Consider the following 22946-nt stretch of genomic DNA (forward strand, 5'->3'; position numbering starts at 1 on the left):
CTGCTATGTTTGAGCTCAAGAGATAATCAACAGATGGCCTTCTGTGGTTCTTGTCTCAGGATTTGTTAAGGTCCTCCACCACTTGGCCTGGCTTGAGTAGCTGCAGGGGTGGCAGGGGGGTGCTCAGACCTAGCAGAGGAGAGCTGGCTGACCTTGTATGCTGGCTGGGGGTGGTCTTGGTGGGCTCTTCCAACAGGATTCAGGAAGTACTTAATGTGGTCCTCCCCCAGTATTCCCTGAGCCCACACGAAAGGAAAGAACCAGACTTCAGATGCCCATGTTGAACCTCTGCCAGGATCCCGTAGCCCGTTTTTCCAGAGAGCTGCATAGAGGTTTTTTAGTCCGGGGTCTATTGGACTTGAGCCTTTGCCCTATGGCCCCTGCAGATGCTTTCCTACCCTTACCCAGCCATGATGTGGGTCCCCCAAGAGGAGGGCATTGGGTGCAGCCATCAAGGTCTTGTGGTTAACAGAACTCACCATCTACCCAGTCTCCCAAGTCAGAAACCCAAATGTCACAATCAGCTTCCTGTCCTCCATCCCCAGTGGGTCACCTCCATAACATCTCCATGCTCATCCCTGGGCACCATCTTATGCTGGACTCTCGTGACCCATTTCCCAGTCCCCCACACCCTCACTCCCTGTCTCTCTCTCCTTTGATCTTTTCTGCACACAGTGGTCAAAGTCAATGACCATTTCGCTCTCCCTCTCAGAATCCTTCTGGAGCATCTGAATTACTAGAAGTGGAGACTTCGGGCGCGGCATTCAAGGCTCTTGGAAATCTAACCCAACTTACCTTTGCCTTTGCATTCCCATCGACCGTGACACACCCTTTGGTCACAAAAAGCTACACTCTTTGGTCTCCCTCTGCTTTTGCACATACTGTTCCTGCTGCTGGCAATGCCCTTCCTCCACCTCTCCATTCACAGGACCACGCAGCCCCCAAAGCCAAGTTAGATGGTCTTTTATCTGACAGCCTTCCCTGATTGCCGCTGGGTTTTACTGGCCCCTACTGCTGCTCCACAGTCACCTCTGCTTCTGTCTTTGGCTTCAGGCTTTAGACAGACAACCCCTCAAAGGCTCGAATTGTGATTTATTCATCTACGTGTCCATTTTCCCTTTCATCTTGGTTCTTGTCCCAGCCCCCATCATGTGCCTGGCGTGTGGTCTCAGGACGCCCATGAATGGATCTAGATCAGAGTTCTTTGAGGGTCCTGCAGTGAACATCTCTCTCTCTTGTTACCTCGTGGGTCACATGGAGAGCTATCCCAGGGACCCCCACTATGATGTGTCTGGGTATCTGGGCACAAAAACAATCCTTTTTTTTTTTTTTTTGCTTTTCCCTTTTTAAAGCCAAGGTCATCATTGTTATCTCAAGGCCGTGCCCCTGAAGTGACACATGTCAAGAGAGTCACTGAGGTAATGTGAGGCAGAACAGGAACACAATGAAATAATTAGACCGCACAGGGAAACCAGTGATTTCTTCTTCAAGAATGTTTTAGGCCTTTTGCTTTGGTAAGAGTGGAAGGTCTCCAAGATGTGCTAGGAGGTCTGTAATGTTTCCCTAACACTCACTAATTTCTCTGGAATTCCTAGAAGCCAGCTTGAATGTGACAAGTCACATTGTCACTGTTTCATGCCTGTGGGATTCACATTTCCAGCCGTGGTTCTGTCTGAGGTTAACAATACTGGTTGTAACGGGATGATCTAGTTTCCCAGCAAAAACTGAAGCACAGTTTAGACTACGTGTTGGTGGAAAAAATGTCAAGCAGGTGGACATCTAGGTTGTATGTGGAACCGGCTACAATCGAAGCGCTGAATGGCTGACATTTGGAAGCATGACTCCCATGGGCATATCCACTCTCTGAAAAGGACTCCCTGGCCTCCCCCCTGCGGGGCCCTCTCCCCCACGAGGTACTTTGGCCTCAGGTGAGGCTGAGAAACAGTCTTGTTTATTGAGGCAGTGAGGAGTGTCCCTGGCAGTTTGGGTTCTGAGCATGCAGGAATGGCTGGCTCAAGGCGCGCTCACAGAAACAACCCAACTTCGAACCGGCTTTGCTGAAAGTGTAGATGCTCCATGGGAGGCCAATTTCTCCTTTTAGAGCCCAAGTCCTGGTTGTGTGGCTTGTCCTATCTCGGGTTTGTCTGCCTTGTTGAAATCACACCTTGCAGAGGCCCCGCTTCCCCATGTCCTTTCTATTCTCTGCCAAGAACTGGACTCATGGTGGGTCATGGCGGGAGGCAGTGGCCAAGACCCCTTAGGGATCCTCCTCCCCGCAGAGAGACTGAGGGCGGGCTCTGGTCACTGCAAGCAACGGACGGCAGCAAAAACAGAAGGCCGTGGAAACAGGCCCAGAACCAACACAGCTGCACCAGGGCATGGAGAACGAGAGACAAAATGAGAGAGAGAGAGAGAGAAAGAGAGAGAGAGAGAGAGAGAGAGAGAGAAAACTTTACCGTGTACTGCTCCTGGTGAGGTGGCATCGGAAGGAGAGACAGATCGTAAGCGGCCTCAGAAGAAAGAACACAGAACACACACATACACACGCACACACACCTGAGCGCCCCCTGCCCTACCCGGGCACCAGGAGGGGCAGCCTCAGGCTTGTGGCTCTGGCCGACATCCAGCCTTCCATCTGGAAGCCCCCCCGTTCAGTCCCCTGCCCTCGGCAGGCTCCCGGCACTGCCCAACAACACCAAGAAAGCCAAATTTCCAAGTAGCAGGACAGCCAGAAAGTTGTCAATGACCAAAGGCAAATTCACCACTGAAGGTCACTGCCAAGAGCTGGAGAAACCCCTTTTCTCCAGAGGTTCTGGGGCTGGAAGGTCTTAGAATGGCTTGGAAATTGTGAGCTTTGGAGTCGGGCGGGGGGCACTGGGGTTTGAATCCCAGCTCTGCCCCTAATTATCGTCCTCACCTGCAAAACAGACCTTGGGGATTCTGATGCTTGATACATGGTAGCTACGGCCTTGACTTTACTCCCTAAGTTAGGAAGGAGAGGGAGGTCAGCAAAGAGTTCCAATTTGGGGTGTAGTTAGACACAGGTCTTGGGGGTCCTGAGCCGAAGCTCTTGGCATCTGACTCAGCCCCCGCACTTATCTTTGGAATCAGGCTTGGTCTCATGACAACGCTCTAACCATGGCTGGAGGTCAAGGCCAGAGGAACCTGAATGTCATCAGAAACTCTTCTACCATAGGGGCACCTGGGTGGCTCAGTAGGTTAAGCCTCTGCCTTTGGTTCAGGTCATGATCTCAGGGTCCTGGGATCGAGTCCCACATCAGGCTCTCTGCTTGGCAGGGAGCCTGCCTCCTCCTCTCTCTGTCTGCCTCTCTGCCTACTTGTGATCTCGCTCTCTGTCAAATAAATAAATAAAATCTTAAAAAAAAAAAAAAAGAAATTCTTCTACCAGGCGGGTACTCTGTGGAACTTCCTGTCTGTTGCCTCTTTCAAAGCTAGTGACTTACCTTCCTTCCTTCTTTCCATTTAACATTTTATTCAAAGTTAGTGATATTTCTAAATGCAGAATGGTTTAAATGTCTACAGATATTCCTGATGGATTTTTCCTGCCCCCCTCCAACCTTTTGATTTCATCTTCCAGGTTCTCAAAGCTCAAGATATCTAGGAGTTATCATATACATGGAATCGTGTAGATTCTCCTCGGTGGATCATTATAGATCTTTCAATGACAGTGATTTCTGCCTGACCTCCTGACTTTAAGTGTAAAATGTGAGCCTTCTGAATGTCACTATGTTTGCCTGTGGCACCATCATGCCTGTTTTCCAGATGAGGAAGCTGAGGCCCAGAGAGGGAGAGTGACTTGCCCAAGGTCACACAGCTTGGAAGAGGCAGACTGAGATTCAAAGCCCGGTTCGTGTATCTTGCACTCAAGTCTTCTTTTCCATTTTGTCACACACAAGAAAAATCATGTCTTCAGTGCAGGGGCTGGGTTGAGGATGGGATTAAAAATGCGGCAGCCCGAGGGCTCCTTCTTTGGCTTCCTGGCAGTTCGGCTCCTGAGCATGCAAGAGAAGCTTGATCAAGGCGTTCTGCCAGCTGTGCTGGCCTGCCTTGAGGGAGGAGTGGCAGCACCAGATGGACTCTTGGCAGTGAGGGCAGGATCACGATCTGCCAGCTGCTGAGACATGTCAGTTGGCCACCCCGATGCATGGGCACAGAGCATGAGATCACGTGTGACGGCTCATGAGATGGTGTGTTAATGGTGGTCGCGTGGACACGGCACACAGTCGGTGGAAGGAGCAGGACACACACACACACACACACACACAGAGATTCGGGTGAGGTGCAGGAGGGGTGGAAACTATCAGCAGAGCTTCAACACATCCCTTGGAGAACCACAGGGATAGTTTTCCTACATCTGAGACGGGGCCACGATCACAGCAGAATCCTTGCCTCCTCCCCAAAAGGCCAGACCAGCAAGATTCCTTTCAACGAAGAAAGGAGCAGCCTTGTGCCCCCTTCCCCAGGCTTTCGAGGAACCTGGTGGCTAAGCGGTCAAGTGTCCTTCTGTTGATTTGTGAAAGCTTCCACGTTCACAGCTGTGAGATGGGCAGCACCCTGGAATCTGTCGATTGAGCCCCACCTTAGCGATCCCAGACTCACCTCTGGGCCTCAGTTTCCTCCTCTACAGAATGGGAACAGTGAGACAACTTCCCACAGGAGGTTGCCGGGGGGATTAATTATATGGAGTTTGTGATGGACTATCCAGTCAAATTTTTTGGCTTTATGGGGAAATTGAGGCACAGAATGGCGACGGGACATGCATATAAGAGACAAACTTGTAGACTTGCAGGAGGCTCTTTCTAAAGCAATAAGACTAATTAACACCTCTCGGGGGTCTCAGCCTTGTCTGTGAGGAGATGGGCACTGGACTGATAAATTGAGCTAAAAGACCAGAAAGGAAAGAAGCAAAGGACTCTGGGGTCGGGCTCTCAGGCTGAGACCCTCAGAGACTTCCCACTCCTACCAATGTGATATCCATGTAGTAACAAGAAAAGATAGTAAGAAAGTCCTCATAGGGCGAGAAATGTTCTCAGGCAAAAGAGGCCAGAAACCTGCAGCCAGGGGCAGGATTCTGAGACCTTGCTGAGGAGACCTCCTGAGGACTCCTGCTTTGGATTTTGGGCAGATATAGCCCTGGGCATGCAGGAGTGGCTTGATCAAGGTGCCTGGCCAACTGTGCCAGGCCTGCAACCCTGCCTTGAAAGAGAGGTGGCAGCACCAGATGGATTCCTTGCAGCAAGGTAGGGAGGGTCTTGGCAGGGGGGTCTCAGGGTCTACCTCTCCTATCCCCATGACCATCACACAAAGGGACTCGCATGGATGTCAGCTCTCCCAAAACCCCTTGAGAGCGGCCAGCACTTGTCAGGATCCCACTGGAAAAATTTCACACCCCCAGTTCCTGCATGATCTATAAGCCCATTGAGGCTTAGAGGATGTCCTTAAATCACAGTCTGGACCTTTTCCTTGCATACGAATTAAAAAAAAAATACAAAATGGGGATTTTCAAGGTCATGGGTTGGCTGGCTTTATGCCTGTAGCAACTTCATAGAAGCAGTTTAAAAGACTGACTACAAATATGCTGCCAGATTTCTGTGAGTTGTAGGCTCATTTTGAATGCCCTTGTATAATTTCATATATAAAAATGAAAATTCAAAAAAAAAAAATCAGCTCCCTCTAGCAGATTCTTTTGCAACACAAAGAATCATACTGCTGATTGATTTTTGGTGGAAAAATAATTTTGATTTTGCAAATTGTTTGCTTAAAGTAGAGCCCAATTATAGCTCCAGGGATCCTAGAAACAGCATATTGTCAACTATAGCTTATTATGGCGAAAGTTCTCTGGTTGAAAGTCCCACGTCTTTGGAAGACCACCCATTCCCCAAATTGTGAGGTCAAATTGGGGGATGGAGGCGAGGCAGGGCAACTGTGGAGTCCCCCCTCCTTCTTACTGAAGCATGTTGGCTCCGACAGAGGTCTGGGAAGAAAGTGCCAAGGCCAAGGGTGAGCTGATGGGCCCCTGTCATCACTTCTTTTGTTCTATACCCAGTGGTGGCCATGGAGAGCAAAACTCCCCACCCCAGGCAGAGCTGGCAAAGGAGTGGTTGTGTGTGGACAGATGGATGTGGCTGACAGGGTCCGCCTTGACCTATCATCTCCCGAGCTCTAGGAGACTTGATGGCTGCTGGGAGGAAATCACCCTGGAAGGCTAGAGGAAGTCTGAGCGAGGTGCCTGCTAACTTGCCCTCCCTTGCCGCAGAGGCTGTCCCGGGTCAGAAGTGTCCCCTTTCTCTAGGCCACACAGGTTAGGTAGATGGTCAGGCCCAGGGGGCCAGGGTCAGAGGAAGGAGAGAGAGAAAGAGAGAGAAAGAGAGAGGAGAGGAGATGAACCAGACAGACGGACAGAGACAGAGAGAGACATGTATGTGCTGGGGAGGGCTGGGTAGGCAAAGAGAAGCAGAGAGACAGAAGGTGATAACAGAAAAGAGAAAATGCAGGGTTGGGGAAAAAAGGAAGAAAAGGATGAAAAGGGAGAGACACACAGAGAGAGAGGGAAGGAGGAATGGAGAGAAACAGAGAAGGAGAAAGAGCAGGAGAGGCAGTTAGAGGGAAGAAGAGAAAAAAGGGGTAAGAGAAAGAGGCAGAATGAAATAGGAACGAGGGAGGGAATGGGATTCGGGACAGAAATGGAGACAGACAGCACGGAAATAATTTCCACAGGGGATAGAATCACTCAGGCTGAGGGCAGTAAAATATTTTGGCTCCTCAGAATTGAAATTTTCTCAGGACCTAGCATGGTGCCTACCAGATACCTTGTAGGAGTCGTTCAAATACCCGATGGAGGGAGGAACGAGCATATTTCGTGACATCCTTAAATACACTTTAAAAATCTTTTTGGAAGCAACTGGTGCTATCTTGGTAGGAAACAAATTGTATCTTACTTGTATTTTCCATTTCTCCGAATTCTTTTTTTTTTTTTTTTTAAAGATTTAATTATTTATTTGACAGAGAGAAATCACAAGTAGACGGAGAGTCAGGCAGAGAGAGAGACAGAGAAGCAGGCTCCCTGCTGAGCAGAGAGCCCGATGCGGGACTCGATCCCAGGACCCTGAGATCATGACCTGAGCCGAAGGCAGCGGCTTAACCCACTGAGCCACCCAGGCGCCCCCTTTTCTCCGAATTCTAAGGAGGCTGATTTTTTTCCCCATTTTTTTTAGTTGTTAGCGTTCTGCAAAAATTTTTGTTTATATCCCTCATCCATTTATCTATTGAGGTTCATATTTCTTGTTGATTTGCAATTGCTTTTTATATATGAATGCCAATAGTTCTTTGTCTTATTTGTGGCAATCTTTCTCCTCTAATTCACCGTGCACTTATTTAATTTTTGAAACTTCAGAACACGTTAATAACATAGTCAAATTTTGTGGTTTTTTAGTGTTTTCCATTGCTCTAATACTTAAGTACTCATTTAGAAAAGGGTAAGAGAGAAGGAGGGAGAGGAGGAAGGAAGGAGAAACAAAGGAGACAAGGTAGAAGGAGAGCAGACATAGAAAGAGGAAAAGAAAGTAGAAGAGAAAGGTGGGGGGTGGGAAGTCTGGTCAGAGTCAGAAATATATCAGCCTCCTGACCCTTATGGTACTTCTTCACCAGCTTGGAGACATCCAGAACCTTGGAGCTTTCTGGCTGTTCTGACATAAGCTGACTTCATTGTTTTCCCACAGAAGAATCCGAGAGTGGCCCACATTAGTCCCTAAATTGGAAATGAGCCACCACTCTGGCCTCCTGACAAACCAAGTCTTTGTTATTTGGTTAGGGGGACATTCAAGAACCCCTAAAAATCTCCTGAGAAGGAAACTAGGGGGCAGAGGCACAAAGGAAGCCTCTGATTTCTCACTATGGGGGTGAGATGAGTCACAGTCCCTCCGAGACTTTCCTTTCTGGGAATGATCCATGGTGCTGGGCCCAGACAGGTCCCCAAGACAGTTCGTTTCTGGATTAGGAGCTGGTTGGGTCTTCTCAACCTGCTCCAAACATCTATAATTTGAGGAAAGCACTGCTAAGTTTGCTATCAAGGCCCTAAGATCTAGTGGCTTCCCAGCCCTTGGGTGCCATCTTGAAACGGGTTCCCACAATTTGGGTGCCATCTTGGATGGAATGGCTGCTTGGCCCTTGGGTGCCATTCTAGAATGGCTACCCACAACCCAGGTGCCATCTTGGAGTTGCACAATGATGCATGACCTTTCTGGAGGCAGAGAGTCCTAGGACTGCCAGGAGAAGTAAAAGACACATGAAGGGAGTCACAGGTCTACAACTACAGGGCCTTCAGGCACAGGGTGGGGGGGGTTGAATTCTCATGCACATTCATTTCCTGGTTTTCTTTTTAAGGGGCTCTCAGAGAGACAGCGGTTGGGGTGGAGCTTGTAGAGCAGAAGGAAGATGAGATGTCCCGGCGGGGCTATTCTACTGAAAGCAGCAGAGCAAGGATTCGGTGACACGGCTGTGTGAGGAGGTAGAAGGTAGGGTCCCTTCTCCTTCTTCCTGCACAGTGGACGTCATGCAAAAGCCAGTTGAAGCTCTTCCTGGAGGCATGCGGATGTCTCCCACCCCCCAGAGCCCACTCTCCCCATCTCTACACCTTGAGAACATATTCCCTGATCCAGTGGGCTGCCCCAAACTAAGGGCAGGGGGCAAAGAGGCAAGTAGAAGCCTCAAGAGGAGACTTACGTGAAGGCAAAGGCCACCAGGGCCCCACTGACCACTATGAAGTCAAGAATGTTCCAGAGGTCACGAAAGTAGGCACCCTGGTGCAGGACGAGCCCCAGGTCGATCATCTACAGGCGAGAAGAGATGGTGCTCAGATCCCGCATCCCACCTTGGGGATCGAGACCCACCTTTCCAGCCTCTGGGGGAGGGGCACCAGGAGGCGACATGTTGAGGGATGGGACAGCAGCCGGAGGTCGTGGGGGAGCCCAAAGTATCTCCCCATCTCATGAGAGGCAGTTCTGACTTGCTGGTTCTTAGGCCCAAAACCTCGGGGTCCCCCTTGACTCCTCTTGGTCTTATTCCCCACGTGGAATCCATCAGCAAACCTTCCAAGAATCTGCCCACCTTGTCCACCATCACCCTGATCTGCCCCCCATCACCCTCTGCCTGGACTAGTATGATCGCCGCCTGCTCCTGGTTCTCCTGGCTCCCACCTGTCCTGCCCCTGCCTCAAGTCTGTCCTCCCCAGCAAAACCAGAGGGTGCCATGGGCATGGGTATGAGTTGAGTCCCTTCTCTGCTCAGAATCTTCCATGGCTCCCACCTCACTTGGAGCAAAAGTCAAAGTCCTCCCCGTGGCCCACAAGGCCCTGCGGGTTCTGTCCTGTCACCCTGTTCTCATCTCCCTGCCCTGGTTTCCCATTTTTCTCACTCATTCCTTCCAGTCCTTGCTGCTGCTCCAACACACCAAGCATTTCTAATCCCCCGGGTAAGCCACCCGCCTCAGGGTGGCATTCTTGAGGTTGAAGATTCCCTTAGATCCCTGGCTCTCTCAGCACTCACCTTGATCACCATCTCAAAGGTAAAGACGCCTGTAAAAACGTAGTCAAAATATCGCAGCACCTGTAGGGGATAAAAGCAAGGGGGCAACAGATCACTAGCTTGCTCCAGCAGAGTCCCCATGAACCAAGTGATGGCCCACTGGGGTGTGTCGTCTCCAGAAAAGTCCCCAAGGAACACACTTTCCGAAGCAGAGAGGAAACATGGCTGCCACATACAGTTGGGCAGGGTGTGCACCGCACAAGGGCCCATCCCATCCTGTCTTAGTACAGATTTCTATGTTGTGTATGAAACTTTCCAGCAGATGGCAGCAACGTCCTAACAAAATCACTCAGGATGGTTGGTCTACCAGTGGGAAGGGTTTCTTGATTTGCCCAAAGCTGAAATATAAACTGAAGGTGGTCTTGGGGGAGTTCAGGGAGGACTGCATCCTTGTTGGGGATGAGTCTGACCTCTTAATGCCTTTGACCTTTGGGGCATCCTAGGTGAGAAACTGTAGGGTCTCTTAAACATGACCACCTAAGTCAGACCCCAGGGGGTCAAATTCACCACTGTGGTCTCCCTCCCAGCTCTGCGGCCACATCCTCACCATGGTGGGGTGGTTTGCCCTGCACCCCCTGCCGTACACAGATAGGGCCAGGCAGAGAGGTTTCTGCCTAGATGCGCAGCAGTCTGCAGCCTGTCCCCTCTCAGGCCCTGTCACCACACACCTCTGGTGTAACCTTAGTGTGAGGATGTGACTGGGCTAGTGCAAGGGTCTGGCAGGTGGCAAATACAGGGGCCTGACTCCCATCACACTCACGTTAGGAAGGAGCTGATATTTCCTGAGGCCCACCACCAGAGGACGTCTGTGAACACCGAGTCAGTTTCAGGTCCTTCTCTGCTCTAGAATTCTCTGTGGCTCTGATCTCACTTGAGGTAAAAGTCATAATCCTCCTGCCACCGCCCCCGCCCCCCAACCAAAGCCGTGAGCACTCTGGGGGGTTCACCTCTATGCCTTCACCTCCTCTCACTCCCCTTTGCTCTCTTTGCTCCTGTCACCCTGTCTTCACCCCAGGGCCTTTGCACAGGAGGCTACCTCTGCCTGGAATGCTCCTCCCCACATCCCACTGGATGCCCTCTCTCTCTCCTCCTCTATGGCTTGGCTTACACATCACTTTCTCAGTGCCGCCTTCCCCCACTGCCTGTTTTAAGTCCTACTTGCACTTTCCCTCACCAAGCCTACCACCCACCCTGGCAAACTATTTGTTATAATTTATTATAGTCATTAGTGATCTTAAAGTCCATGTGCCCAACCCGATGTCAGCCCCATGAAGGCATGAACATTTGGCTGTCCCTGTAGCCCCTCTGGGTCAATATCCAGGTCCAAGCATAGAGCTGGCACTCAAGAAATATTTGCTGAGGGATGCCTGGGTGGCTCAGTGGGTTAAGCAGCTGCCTTCTGCTCAGGTCATGATCCCGGCGTCCTGGGATCGAGTCCTGCATCGGGCTCCTTGCTCGGCAGGGAGCCTCCTTCTCCCTCTGCCTCTGCCTGCCATTCTGTCTGCCTGTGCTCGCTCTCTCCCCACCCCTCTGATAAATAAATAAAATCTTAAAAAAAAAAAAAGAAATATTTGCTGAATGAAGGCATGAGTACTGGAACTGTACTGGGTCCTGTAGGTGCTGGGCTCTGTGATCCACGTGGTCGCAACTCACATTCCCATTTTGTGTGGTGCTCAAAGGGCCAGTAGGGATCAGAGTGGTCAGGATGGCCAGCTTCCTGAGGTGGGGCGACAGGTGCAAAGGGTGGGGGGTATCTGGGTGCAGAGAAAGCATCCGGTTGCACTAGGTAGAGGGCTCAACAAGGTCCAGGACCTGGTGTTCTGTGATCTCTGGGGGACCGTTTATACCCTGTTAATCCTGGATGCTTAGCCCTCTGCCTGGCAATACTGGCTGCTCATTTAGTAATGACTAAGCAAAGCAACGAGTGAAAAGCAGAGAGAGAAAATGGAAGGCAGGGAGCGGGGAAGGGCAGCCCGGGAGGTCAGGGGAATCTACTTCTGGAGAACGGAATGAATTAGATGGGGCAAGAGAAAATCAAGAGACCAACAAATTAGCTTTGACTATACTGAATATGGAGATCCTTTGACCTTTATGAATGGCAATTTCCTGTGGCTCAGTTTAATCCGATGGTGTTCTCAGACCCATTTATCGAAGAGAAATGCAAATCAAAGTCACAGACAGATTCCCCTCCATAGCCACGGAGTCCGCCAAGCACACAAGTCTCCAGCACCAAGTTCTGACAGGCTTGTGGAGCAGCAGGAGCCCCCCACGCTGCCTGTGCGAGCGTCATCATATCATCCAGCAAACACCTGGCTGCAGCCGGCAAGCCTGACTGCACACAGCTTCTCTGATCTAGAAACTCCGCTTCTGGTTCTCTATCCTGAAGAAAGTCAAGCCCATGTACCCCCAGAGACGCACCCGGGGTGGGGTGGGGTGGGGTGTGTGGCCAGTGTTTTCACCTGGAAATGATGCAAACAGACATCAGCAGAGGAATACGAAACAGCCATGAAAAAGAATGACCGTCACTCCTTGCCACAATGTGTTCCTCTCACAGGGGACACGATGTCGGGTGACAGAAGAGAGGCATGGAAGGATTCTATCTGTTGAGGGTCAGAGAGGAGCAAAACCAAAATCTAGTGCTTAAGAAAGCACGAGCCCATGGGAAAATGAGAGCAGTTAAGCTCATTCCAGAAGTGGGGGAGGGGGTGTTGTGTCATGGTTACCTCCAGGCTTCGTTTCCCAAGGTCGGTGTGACGGACACTCAGGGCAGGGTCGTTCTCTGTGGGAGGGGCTGCCCAGGTGCACCGTCAGGGGGCTGAGCAACACCCCCGGCCTCCGCCCTCCAGACGCCAGTGGCTCCCTGCCACCCGCCCCAAGTCACGAAATGTGCCCACAGACATTGTCCCCGCTTGTGAACCTCGACTCCAGAGAGAAGAGGTGCACCGGGGAGGCCGTGGTCACGGGTGGTTTGTTCTATTTCTTGCCCCTGGGAGGGGTTGTGGGGGCTTTAAATCCTTGAAGAGATGGATCATGTGTGTTTCCTGCACTCTTCTGAGGTCTGTTCTAGTTCAGCCAACAAAAGAATGGGGGGAGGGGGTCCCTGGGCATCAGCTGGCAGTGTGGGGCCACAGTGTCCTTGAAGGCGGTGGGGTTTGAGGAGAGAAGTTTCAGCTGCGAGATGCAGCCGGAAGGGACCAGGATCTGAAGCTTTGCAAATGCTCCATGGGGGCTGGTCCGAGCCTGGCTGGGTTCCCTCAGCCCGGGCACCGCAGCAGCACCCCTGCCAGCCAGCGACCGAGCCTTCTCCTATGTCCTATAGGCGGCAGGGGGTTTGCCGACCCCTCTCAGGATGCCCCGTCCTGGGCCTGGCTCCCTGCCGTCCCTGGGGGAGAGCAGGCAGCAGGAGATAACAGGGTACAGCCCCAGCCCTGCCCTGGTACTAGTTTCTTCTGGGAGCCTTGTTCTAATTATTTCCTTGTAACTCCCCCATCGGGTCCCCAGGGACCCTGCCAGGCCTGCAGGGGAAGGGAAAGTGCAAGGTAAGCTCCTGTCATGCAGCCTTGACTTCTGGGGCTTTCTAGTCTCGCCAGGCTCCTAACCTACTTAGTGAGGGCAGCAGGGCCCAGCTCCCAGCGGGAAATGTTCCTTTGGCTCTGAGTGGGGGCAGGGCAGCGATGGGGGGCAGGAAGGAGCTGGGGCAGGGGCTGCTGCTGCCAGTCCAGAAACTGCTACGTGCCCGTCTGCCAATCTCTTGCTTCCCCGTCTCAGCCACAAGCACAAACTCATTCTTGCTTGGCAGGGCACAAGGGGAGCTGTGCTCAATAAAGGTGCTCAATAAAGAGACCGTTGAAGGAAGCAGCGGGAGCCCTAGGGGAAGCAGAGTTGGAATTGTGCTGTGTGATCTTGGTCGGGTCCCTTAGCCTCCCTGAACCTCAGTTTCCCCATCTGTCCCATGTGGGGATATTTGGGAGAGCTTACGTGCCAAGTGCCTGAGGTTGTGCCTGGAACACAGCAAGCACTCAATTAACAGGAACTGCTAGCAGACCCTGGACCCCTAAAGGGAGAGTTTTTTAGCACTCCAAAAAGTTAAAAGTGTCGGCTGTGTTTCTGAGTCAAAATAGTCCTTTCTTTCAAAGCTCATGTCCAAACCCAGAAGTCTGTTTGGTGACACCTGGCTGTCCAGGTGACTGGCTGTGGAGGACCCCCTGCCTGAGTACCCCCATACCTGCCACGCACAGCGTGCGTCCCTCCATATCACTCAGCCTCACTCCCTCTACCAGGGATGCCAGCAATTTCTAGCCCTACCCACTGTCAGCCAATTTCCCCTCTGCCACGTACACATAGCCTCTGTCCCCTCAAGTAACAGCCAGCCCCCAAGCACCTCCTCCAGGAATCAGAACTTCCCCTCCCAACCAGCAGCCATGGTGCACCCAGGGCTATGCCCAGGGGTACCCCTGACATTCCTTCCACCATGGCGATCAGCTTTCAGGGATGCAGGACAAAGGAGCCCGGAACAGAGGAGCCCAGCCAGGAAGGGGTCTGCTGGGTGGGACTCACGTTGTTTCGTGGTGCGTTGGGCTGCACGGGGTCCTCAGCCGCCAGGGCGATGCTGCTCATGGCAATGACCATGAGGATGCACATCTCAAAGTAGCGCAGGTTCAGGATGTAATGGCACAGGCGGCGCAGGCTGTTGGGGACACGTGGGTGTGCAGAGGTCTACTCAGATCGTGGGCTTACAGACCCTTTGCTTCTGTAATCTTATTTCACCTACCACTTCCCAAGGTCCCGTGCCCAACAAAGTATCAAGATCCTCCACCTGGGGGCTTTCATGGAGGTCATGGAACCCCAAGAAGGTGGGGGGGCCCTCAGCCAGGGAAGATATTCATAGGCCCTGTTGATAAGTTGATAGTTTCCCCGATTCTGCAGGACATTAAAAGGTTTTTCATGCATAAAATGTCCCATGGTCAAATAAAACAGGGAAATTCTGGGTTAAAGAGATTTCTTTTTTTTTTTTTTAAATTAATTGAGTGACCTTAGGCAAGTTACTTATCCCCTCTGTGCCTTAAAGCTCTCATCTGTGAAATGGCCATAATCATGGTGCCTACCTTAAAAGAATGTGAAGATCAAAAATGTTAATATATGCCTGGCACATAGTAGGGGCCTCCAGAAAGCTACTGAAATTATAGGTTGCAGACCTTATCAGAGCCTTTGATGTGGTAATGGGATAATACATAAGTACCTAACCTCTTAAGTGGAGCTAATAATATTTATAAATATGTCATAAAGTTGTGTGGATGGCAGCAAGGCTGTGTGTGTGGTTAAGAACACGGATGCTGGCATTAGTCTGTTTGGGCTCTCCCACTTGCTTGCGGTATGACCTTTGGCAGGTAACTTCATCTTCCTGGGCCTCAGTTTCTTCATCTGTTAAGTGGGCATAAGCACAGTACCAAACTCATAGCGTTATTATGATAATTTTATTATTTTTTTTGGTAAAGCACTCACAACAGTGCCTGGCACTAAATACCACATAAATGTTTTCCTAGTAAAATAGATAATTTCAACCACATAAAAAAAGGAAGCATGTAGGATGAGACTCAAAGGTCTCAAGAGGCAGGTAATAGAAAGTAGTTACTGACCAGCTTCTTTGACATGATTTTTGTCAGGAAGCATTTTGACGGACCAGGGTTTCAAGAAATGTCCTTTGGAAAAATGCAATCCTCAAAGAAGCCACAGTGAGATGCACGTGATAAATTTCTCTCCTAAATCATCTATCTTCCTCAAGGATGCCCAAGACAAAGGGCTATGGAACTCAGAGACCATCTGCCTAGAATCCAAATCCTTGGGGAGGAGAGGTTAGGAGAAAGAGCTCAGGGACCAGGGCCGCCATGTATGATGACATAGGTTGTGCACTGCATAAGGCAAACATTTCTTAGGGGTGCCTCTCATATTACAGGTGGTGTAGATTTGAATATTTATGACAATAATTTCTAGATGATAGTTGGAAAGGGTCTTTCACCCTACATCAATACTTTATGAGAAATTTATGAGATTTTTATCTTTATGAGAAATTTCTTACAGGACTCAAGAAAAGGGCATCATTTTAAAATTTGCTCAAAAATCCCCTATGGCCTAATGGTGATCTTGGAGACCATTCTCCCCAGTACCCACTGGGTGGGCCTGCCGTCTGGCTTGACTTCCACCAACCCAGTGGAAGCCCCAGGCACCCTGCCCTGGCCACAGGCCATACTCACGGGTTGGTTGTAGAGAGGATAAACATGGAGCTGTAGGGAGGCATGGGTTTGGGGCCGTCTTCCCCGGGGTCGTCGTCTTCCTCCTCCTTCTTCTCTTCCTCCTTTTTTGGCAGTGGGTCTGGGTTGGCGTTTTTGTTCACTGTGGGGACAAGAACCAACACAGGGCTCCTTCCGTGATTTCCCATAAGCCTCTGGGGGTTCCCGTCCGCTCCCCAGAGCAGACAATAAGCAGCTGAGATTTGTATAGTGTCCACAGTACGCCAGGGACCACATTAGTCCATTTAATACTCACATGACCCTGTGAGGTTGGTACTTTATACTCTCCATTTTACAGAGGATGAAACTAGCACAGAGAGGTGAAGTGACTTGCCTAAGGTCACACAGCTGGGATGTGGCAAAGCTGGGATTTGAACCTGGTCCCAGAGTGCCTGCTCTCAACCACTCAACAACCCTGAGGCTGGTGGACGTTCATGGGATGGTAACACAAACCTACCCCCATCCCGTGGGATCATCACACCGTCCTTGGAGGCAGGGAGCATGAGCTCCAATAGACCCATTTCACAGATGGTAACCCTGATCCCACCACCATGAATACCTCTCTTTCAATGGCAAGGGCCACTACCCTCCCAAACATTGATCCTGCAGCCTTGCTTTGCGTCTCTGGGCAGGCTGAGTTTCTCTGAGCCTCAGTATCTTTATCTATAAAACGGTCACAATTACAAGACCCTCCTTGTAGGGCTGTGGTGAGCATTTATCAAGCAGATTCATGAAATTCTCCTGCATAGAGCTGGCACTACCAAGAGGGCTATTGTTACCATCTTTGGAAATAACTAGCTCAGTGGGTCATCTCTAAATTCTCACTGCTTCTCTGACCCCAATCGTACATGGTTGGGGGACTTGGAGGGAGGTCACAAACTGCCAATCCCTCAAGGGCCTAGACCTGCACTAACACTTGAAGAGTACGATACTCTGTACGTGTAAAACACACTGAATTTCGAAGACCGAGTATAAGACAAAGAAGGTAAAGTAGTTCGTTACTGTTAAAAATGTTGATTATGTGTTGAAATGGAAGCATTTAAGATACAAATAAATAACACTTCGGGTTAAATGCGATTAAAGGGAGGGAGAGAGAGAGACTCCCAAGCGGGCTCCAATCCCAGCGCAGAGCCTGATGCTGGGCTCGATCTCACCACCCTGAGATCATGACCTGAGCCGAAAGCAAGAGTTTGATGCTTAACTGACTGAGCCATCCCGGTGCCCCTCTTTTCTGAAATCACTCCTTCCTCCCTCCTTCTCGCCTTTCTTTCTTTCAATAGGGCCACTAGAAAATTTAAAACTATACACGTGGCCCATGTCGCATTTCTTTTGGACAGCGCTGGTCTGGGGAATCATCTGATGCCTCCTTGATTTCCATGAAAAGGACCCTTTGCTTGTCAAATACGGTGGCTTCCTGGCTTCCCTGTGAGAATCTGGGAGGCAGACAATATCGCTGAACTTCTTGGAGGCCATGTGCCAGGTCACGGTGTATTATCTCATTTAGCCCTCCTGGCAGTCCCATGCGGGCAGGAACTGCATCTATACCCATTTGGAAAGGAAAAAACTGAGGCCACAGAAGTAGGTTCACTGTCAAGGGTAACTTGGCCAAGGCTGCCGGGACTGGGCCCTGCTCACCTCATTGGCCCCAGGGACATCAGGTGCCCCTCCCAGTGCCGGAGGTGGTGGGGGTCTCACCTTGGACGACGGTGTGGTTGAGAGGGGCCGGGCAGGCTGGGGGGATGTCCACTGTCGTGTGGTCGGGTTTCCTGGCAGTCTTTGCTGAGTTGGTCTGGGTGCTGCTGGGGTTGGTAACGATAAGGCTGTTCTCGGGGGTCTTGGGGGGGCCGGGGTCAGACGGGTCCCCAGGGTTGTTGGGCGTCCGGCGGCTGGCGGCATTCTGGGGGTTGGTGGCCGTGGGCGGGGCTGGCGTGGGTCTGGGTTCGGTGCTGTTCCCGGTCCTGGCGGGGCTCTGGGGCAGACCGGGGCGGCCGAGGCTGTCGTGGGCGCCGGCCGACCCCGCGGTGGCCAGCTTGTTGTTCCTCATGTTGTCGATGTCCTCGGCCAGCGGTGGCTCTTGGCGGCCCAGGTCCTGCTGGATTGGCCGGGTGGTCGACAGGTTGGGGCCTGACACGGGGACCCCAGGGCCCTGGTTCTCTCTGCAGAAGGCAGGCCAATGAGAAAGGACCCGTAACTGAGTGAGAATAATAGGACGAATGCTCTAGACCCTGCCTCAGCTTCTACCCTTCAGGGTATACACCTGGACCCAGAGGCCTGGAGCTCCCCAGGCCCTGACACGAGAGAGGCCTGGCTGACTCCTGCTTGGAGATCATGACCCCATGGAAGAGTAACGTCCCGGCCCCCCAGAATTCAGTGTGGTGCTTCTCTTGCTGTTTCCTCGGGGATGAGGCTACTCCTGAGGGGAGAGACCCGAGGGTAAAAGAACTTTCTGCCAGAGCCTGCCTTCTTCCAAACCAAAGCCCCCTGCCTCCGCCTATAGGTCCCCCCACCGGAGCTCCTGAGTGGGACTGGGGTCCATAGTGTTTTCAGGGGTGGTTAAAACTGATAGGGAGACACCATCTTTTTAGGGATAAAACTGTCTCATGGCTTTACATGCCTGATGTATTTATGTCCCCTCCCAATATCCTAGCTCGGGAGAGCACACTATACACCCAAATAAGCATCATAAACACGAATAAACCTAATAACAGCAAACACTTCAGTAACAAAGCTCTCAGCGGCTGCTCTAAGCACTCGGCTTATGGTAACCCCATCATCCTCAGCTAGATAACGAGCCCCATTTTCCAGATGAGGACACTGAAGCTCAGAGAGGTTTAGTCTCTTGCCTAAGGCCACACAGCTGGTAAGTGAACGTGATAATTTTTCATGGGGATACAAGTGTGATGGCCAAAGCATTGCAGGCAGAGGGAACAGCCAGTGCAAAGGTCTTGAAACGGGGACAAGCTCATGAAGTTTCAGGACGCTGGTATGGCTGCAGCTGGAGAGTGGGGGAGACAAGGCGGGTAGGAATTTGGTGCCTCAACTACTCAAATAATTAACACCGTGCAGACGGACAGAAGAGTCTTGAGTGTTCGGTGCAACTGGGGAGAAGAGAAACATGTTAAGGGTCTTGGCTGGGCTTTTTCTACCCCATCGCCGTTTGGGACATCAGCTCTGGGAGGCAAGTGGTTTATTTCTGTCTTTCTGTTCACAGCTGTGATTCCAGTGCCCAGAATGGGGCCTGGCACACGGCAAATGCTTGGTCACTTTTTGTCAAGTAATAAGTAGATGCCCCCACTTTTCAGATGAGGACACTGAAGCCCTGAACTCCCACGGTCCCAGCGCTCCCATCAGGCCCCGCCTCCTCCCATCTGGAGACTCACCCCTAGCTTGCTGGGCACCCCCAGGAGCTGTGGCCCCGGTGAGGGTGGTGGGGGTCTGGGTCCTGACTGGTGCCTGCTGGCTGCATGTCCATCCTCAGCTGGCTTCAGCTCTGCCTGCCTGTGCCAAGCGGACCTGGCTCCCAGTCAGCTCCCTGAGGGTTTGGACCCCAATATGCTCTGTTTGCTTTTAGACCACCCTTTAGACCTTGGGTCCTCCGATGAGGGGTCTCGTCCTTCCCTAGTTCCTGGGCGCTGGTCCCAGCAAAGCCTGTGCCCTGGGAACCCCAGGACATGTATTGTTTATAATCTCAACGATGTCTCTCCCTGGAGGGCTTTGCAATCTGAAACTTATCTCTCCGGCTCTTCTTAAAGGCAACCCCAATTCTGCTTCCTGTATCCTCCGCTTCAGCTCATAATAGCTCACACGCACTGAGCACCTGCTGTGGGCCAGACATAACATGCCTCTCAGACATACACAGATCATCTAATCCTTAGAATCACTGGGGAAACTGGGCAGTGCTATTAGTCCCATTATGCAGGTGAGGAAAACTGAGTCCTGGAGAGGCCAAGGCATAGTAGAAAACGATGTCCTCAGGCTGCACACGTTCATTGACCAGCAGGGAGGTCAGGTAGGATGGTAGGCACGAAAACCCACGCCCAGTTTGGAACTCTAAATCCACCTAACACTTCCTCGTCTTAATTTTGCATTTTAACTTGCCAAAGTCCACGGTGTTTTTGGGAAGCGGAAGAGAGACGAGGGATTTTATTTTCAGACTTGCGTCTCTGAGCCTGCACGGGGAGAAGGGCAGGCCCAGCCGGTTTTCTCACTTCTCAGTCATGTGAGTGAGACAGACTGGCCTGGCTTTGAGTCTCAGCAAAGCCCCTCACCAGCTGTGGGACCCTCTGTAGTTCAATTAACCTCTCTGAGCCCCAAGTCCCTTGTCTTTATATTGGGGATAAAGTAGCAGAGCCTTCCCTATGACCGGGCGGCTAAAGTGGGGATCCTGGAGCTGAGTGGCTGCAAAACCATCGGCAAGTTACTCAACCTTGTTCTTCATCCAACACATGTGCGTGGTAACCTCCTTGGGTCTCTATGAGGCAACTCCCGGGCCCGGAACCTGTTGGGATCTGCCCTGCCTCGCTTAGAACCTGCTTGTGACTAGTGATCCTTTATCCTTCTCAGCATCTCCCTTTTGGAATAGGGCTGTCTACCTTGTGCTCATCCTACCCCTGTATTCTGCCGGCAGAGAATTTGTCTTCTAGTTCATGTCCACAGATGGGAGGAGATTTGGCCTCTAAGTGGCTCAGCCCCAGAGTCTCAGCCATACCCAAGTTAGATAATGGGATGTAGGATTTCTGAGCTGATACTGTGAGAGGCCAAGACTTCTGGGGATGTTGGCATGGGGCGGGGGTCAGAGGGCAGACTGTAATGGGCGGAATGTTGGCCTCTCAAAAGATACGCCCACCTGGAAACCGTGAATGTGGCATTATTTGGAGAAAGGGCCTTTGTAGACATAACTGAGTTAAAGATCGTGGGATGAGGGGCACCTGGGTAGCTCAGGTCATGATCCCAGGGTCCTGGGATCGAGCTCCGAGTTGGGCTCCCTGCTCAGCGGGACATCTGTTTCTCCCTCTCCCTTTGCCCCTCTCCCACTTGTGCTCTCTCTCTCCTTCTGTCTCTCAAATAAATAAAAATCTTTTTTTTTTTTTCAAATAAATAAAAATCTTTTTTACAAAAGGGATCATGAGATGAGGTTATCCTGGATCAGGCTGGCCCCTGAATGCCATGACCAGTCCTTGGAAGGTCTGGAGAGGGGGAGAGAGAGGTCTTGGATGGTCTTGGAAGAGAAGGAGAGAGGACACAGGGGCCAAGGGGTGGGTCGTGCGGTATGAAGCTGGAGGTCAGATGTGCAGGGATGCATCTGTTGTTCAAGAAGGACCCAGCCTCCAGGACGCCAGCAGCCCTGGGAACCTCGTATGGTGCCCGGAGAGTGACTGTGCGTCAGCTGTAATGGCACGGAGTAAATCAAGTCTCCACCCGTATTTCCCCAATGTCTCATGCAGCCCACAAATAGGTTCCTATTTCGAACCCACTCCTGGTCCTTTTTGAGAAGTTGTTCATGAGAGGAAAATCTGGTTGGGAGTATTTTCTCATTGTTCTTATCAATTTTGCAGGGCGGGGGGGGGGGGAGATAGCCATCCCTAGCACAAAGCAGGTTCGGGTAAATTACCACTTCAGAGAGAACCTAGATCCTTCGGCCAGCACTAAAGAACACACAGCTGAGACCTGGTGCATCCACGGGGATGGCAGCCTCGTGCCCAGGACCAGGAGCCCTTGGCTCCCTCGGCCGGCTTGGTCTACTGAGAAACTGGAGCCAGCTCAACCGCAGTGGCCGCACCTCAGTCTCCAGGAGGCTTCACTGCCAAGCGTCTCCAAGGAAAACTCAAAAGGGGCAGAAAACTTTGAAGTCAGGCCCCTTCCCCCTTCCCTCTTGGGGATGTGCATCAGCTGCCCAGAATAGGCAGCCGGTTGCATAACCCTGTCCCGCCCTGCATCTCTCTGCCAGCTAATCACTTCAGCGTCCTTCTGCCAAGGGCCATGGACACCTTTTCCCGGGCGTGCAAAGGCCCCCGATGCAGAGGAGGATGGTGCCTCCTCCTCTGCTTCCTGGTGCCACTATGTCCTAAGGACCTTTGTGTATTAGCTCATTTAATCCCCATATCCACTACCACTGGACATGGGATTAGGATCAGACCCATTTTACAGAGGAGGAAACTGAGGCCAGGAGAGGCAAAGGCCAGATGTCACCCAGCTCGGAAAGGGTTGTGCTGGACTGGACTCTGGTCCTACAGATTCTAAGGCAGGATAGATTCTGTGAGGCTCAGGGGTTCAGGGTCTCCTTTTGCTCTTTCTGGGGAGTGGGTTTCACGGTGACGGCAGCAGGTGGAATGAGGGCGCAGAGAGCCCAGATGCTAACTCCAGGGTGGTGCAGGTCTTGGCAAGAGATGCCTCTGCTCAGCCCCGTCCAGCAGGAGGCACTGCCTGGCTACTGGGGAGCGGCAGCCACTCTGCGACCCGCAGCGTTTTCCTGGGAGTGGGGGACATCTCCACCTTCGCTCTGATGGCCTTGGGGTGCCACCGGGCTCAGCCACCTGGGGTGGGGGATCTGGGGTCAGTGGCTACAGAACGATGTAGAATGAATGACAGAATGTGCTTACGTCCATGTTTCACTGGGGTGAGCTTATGAGAGCTACGGGAGGCCATTTAAAGCTGGGGAGGAGAGGGTGTAATCCAGGAAGAGGCAGAGGGAATCGAAAGGGAATCCTTATATGTGTATTATCCATGTTCTGGTGAATGAAATACACAGCGCGGATCTGGGAAAAGGCCGAAGAAATGATAAAAAGGAAAAAGGCAGGTGGCAGACCCCTTAGGCAGGGCCATTGGCTTGTCACCATGGAGAACTGAATGTCTTTTTAGTATATTACATTCGTGATTAAAGTTTTCTCTTGGCCAGTTTTTTTTTTTTTTTTTTTTTTTTTAAAGCAGATGAATGCCTTGTCTTGCATTTTTTCTCTCTAAAAGTGTTTGAATCTTCATGAAGCTCTATTTCCAACGAGCATTAGACCCTTTTTATAAGCCAGGAGAATAATGTCTTCCTGGCCAGGGCTTCGAGTGA

At 51.5% G+C, this 22946-nt stretch overlaps 1 protein-coding gene across 8 annotated transcripts in view; it reads right to left on the reverse strand.

The window, feature by feature from the left end:
• Nucleotides 1–22946, reverse strand: part of CACNA1A (calcium voltage-gated channel subunit alpha1 A) — a 286734-nt gene that overhangs the window by 48474 nt on the left and 215314 nt on the right. For all 8 annotated transcript variants that reach the window (XM_059160169.1, XM_059160170.1, XM_059160168.1 and 5 more), the window contains 5 exons: nucleotides 17585–18045; nucleotides 15854–15992; nucleotides 14160–14289; nucleotides 9564–9623; nucleotides 8743–8849 (listed from right to left, as the gene is read on the reverse strand). In XM_059160169.1, coding sequence (XP_059016152.1) covers nucleotides 8743–8849; nucleotides 9564–9623; nucleotides 14160–14289; nucleotides 15854–15992; nucleotides 17585–18045 — 897 coding nt within the window. The remainder of the gene's footprint in view (nucleotides 1–8742; nucleotides 8850–9563; nucleotides 9624–14159; nucleotides 14290–15853; nucleotides 15993–17584; nucleotides 18046–22946) is intronic.

The sequence above is a fragment of the Mustela lutreola genome, chromosome 2, assembly GCF_030435805.1.
Source record: "Mustela lutreola isolate mMusLut2 chromosome 2, mMusLut2.pri, whole genome shotgun sequence".
Classification (NCBI taxonomy): domain Eukaryota; kingdom Metazoa; phylum Chordata; class Mammalia; order Carnivora; family Mustelidae; genus Mustela; species Mustela lutreola.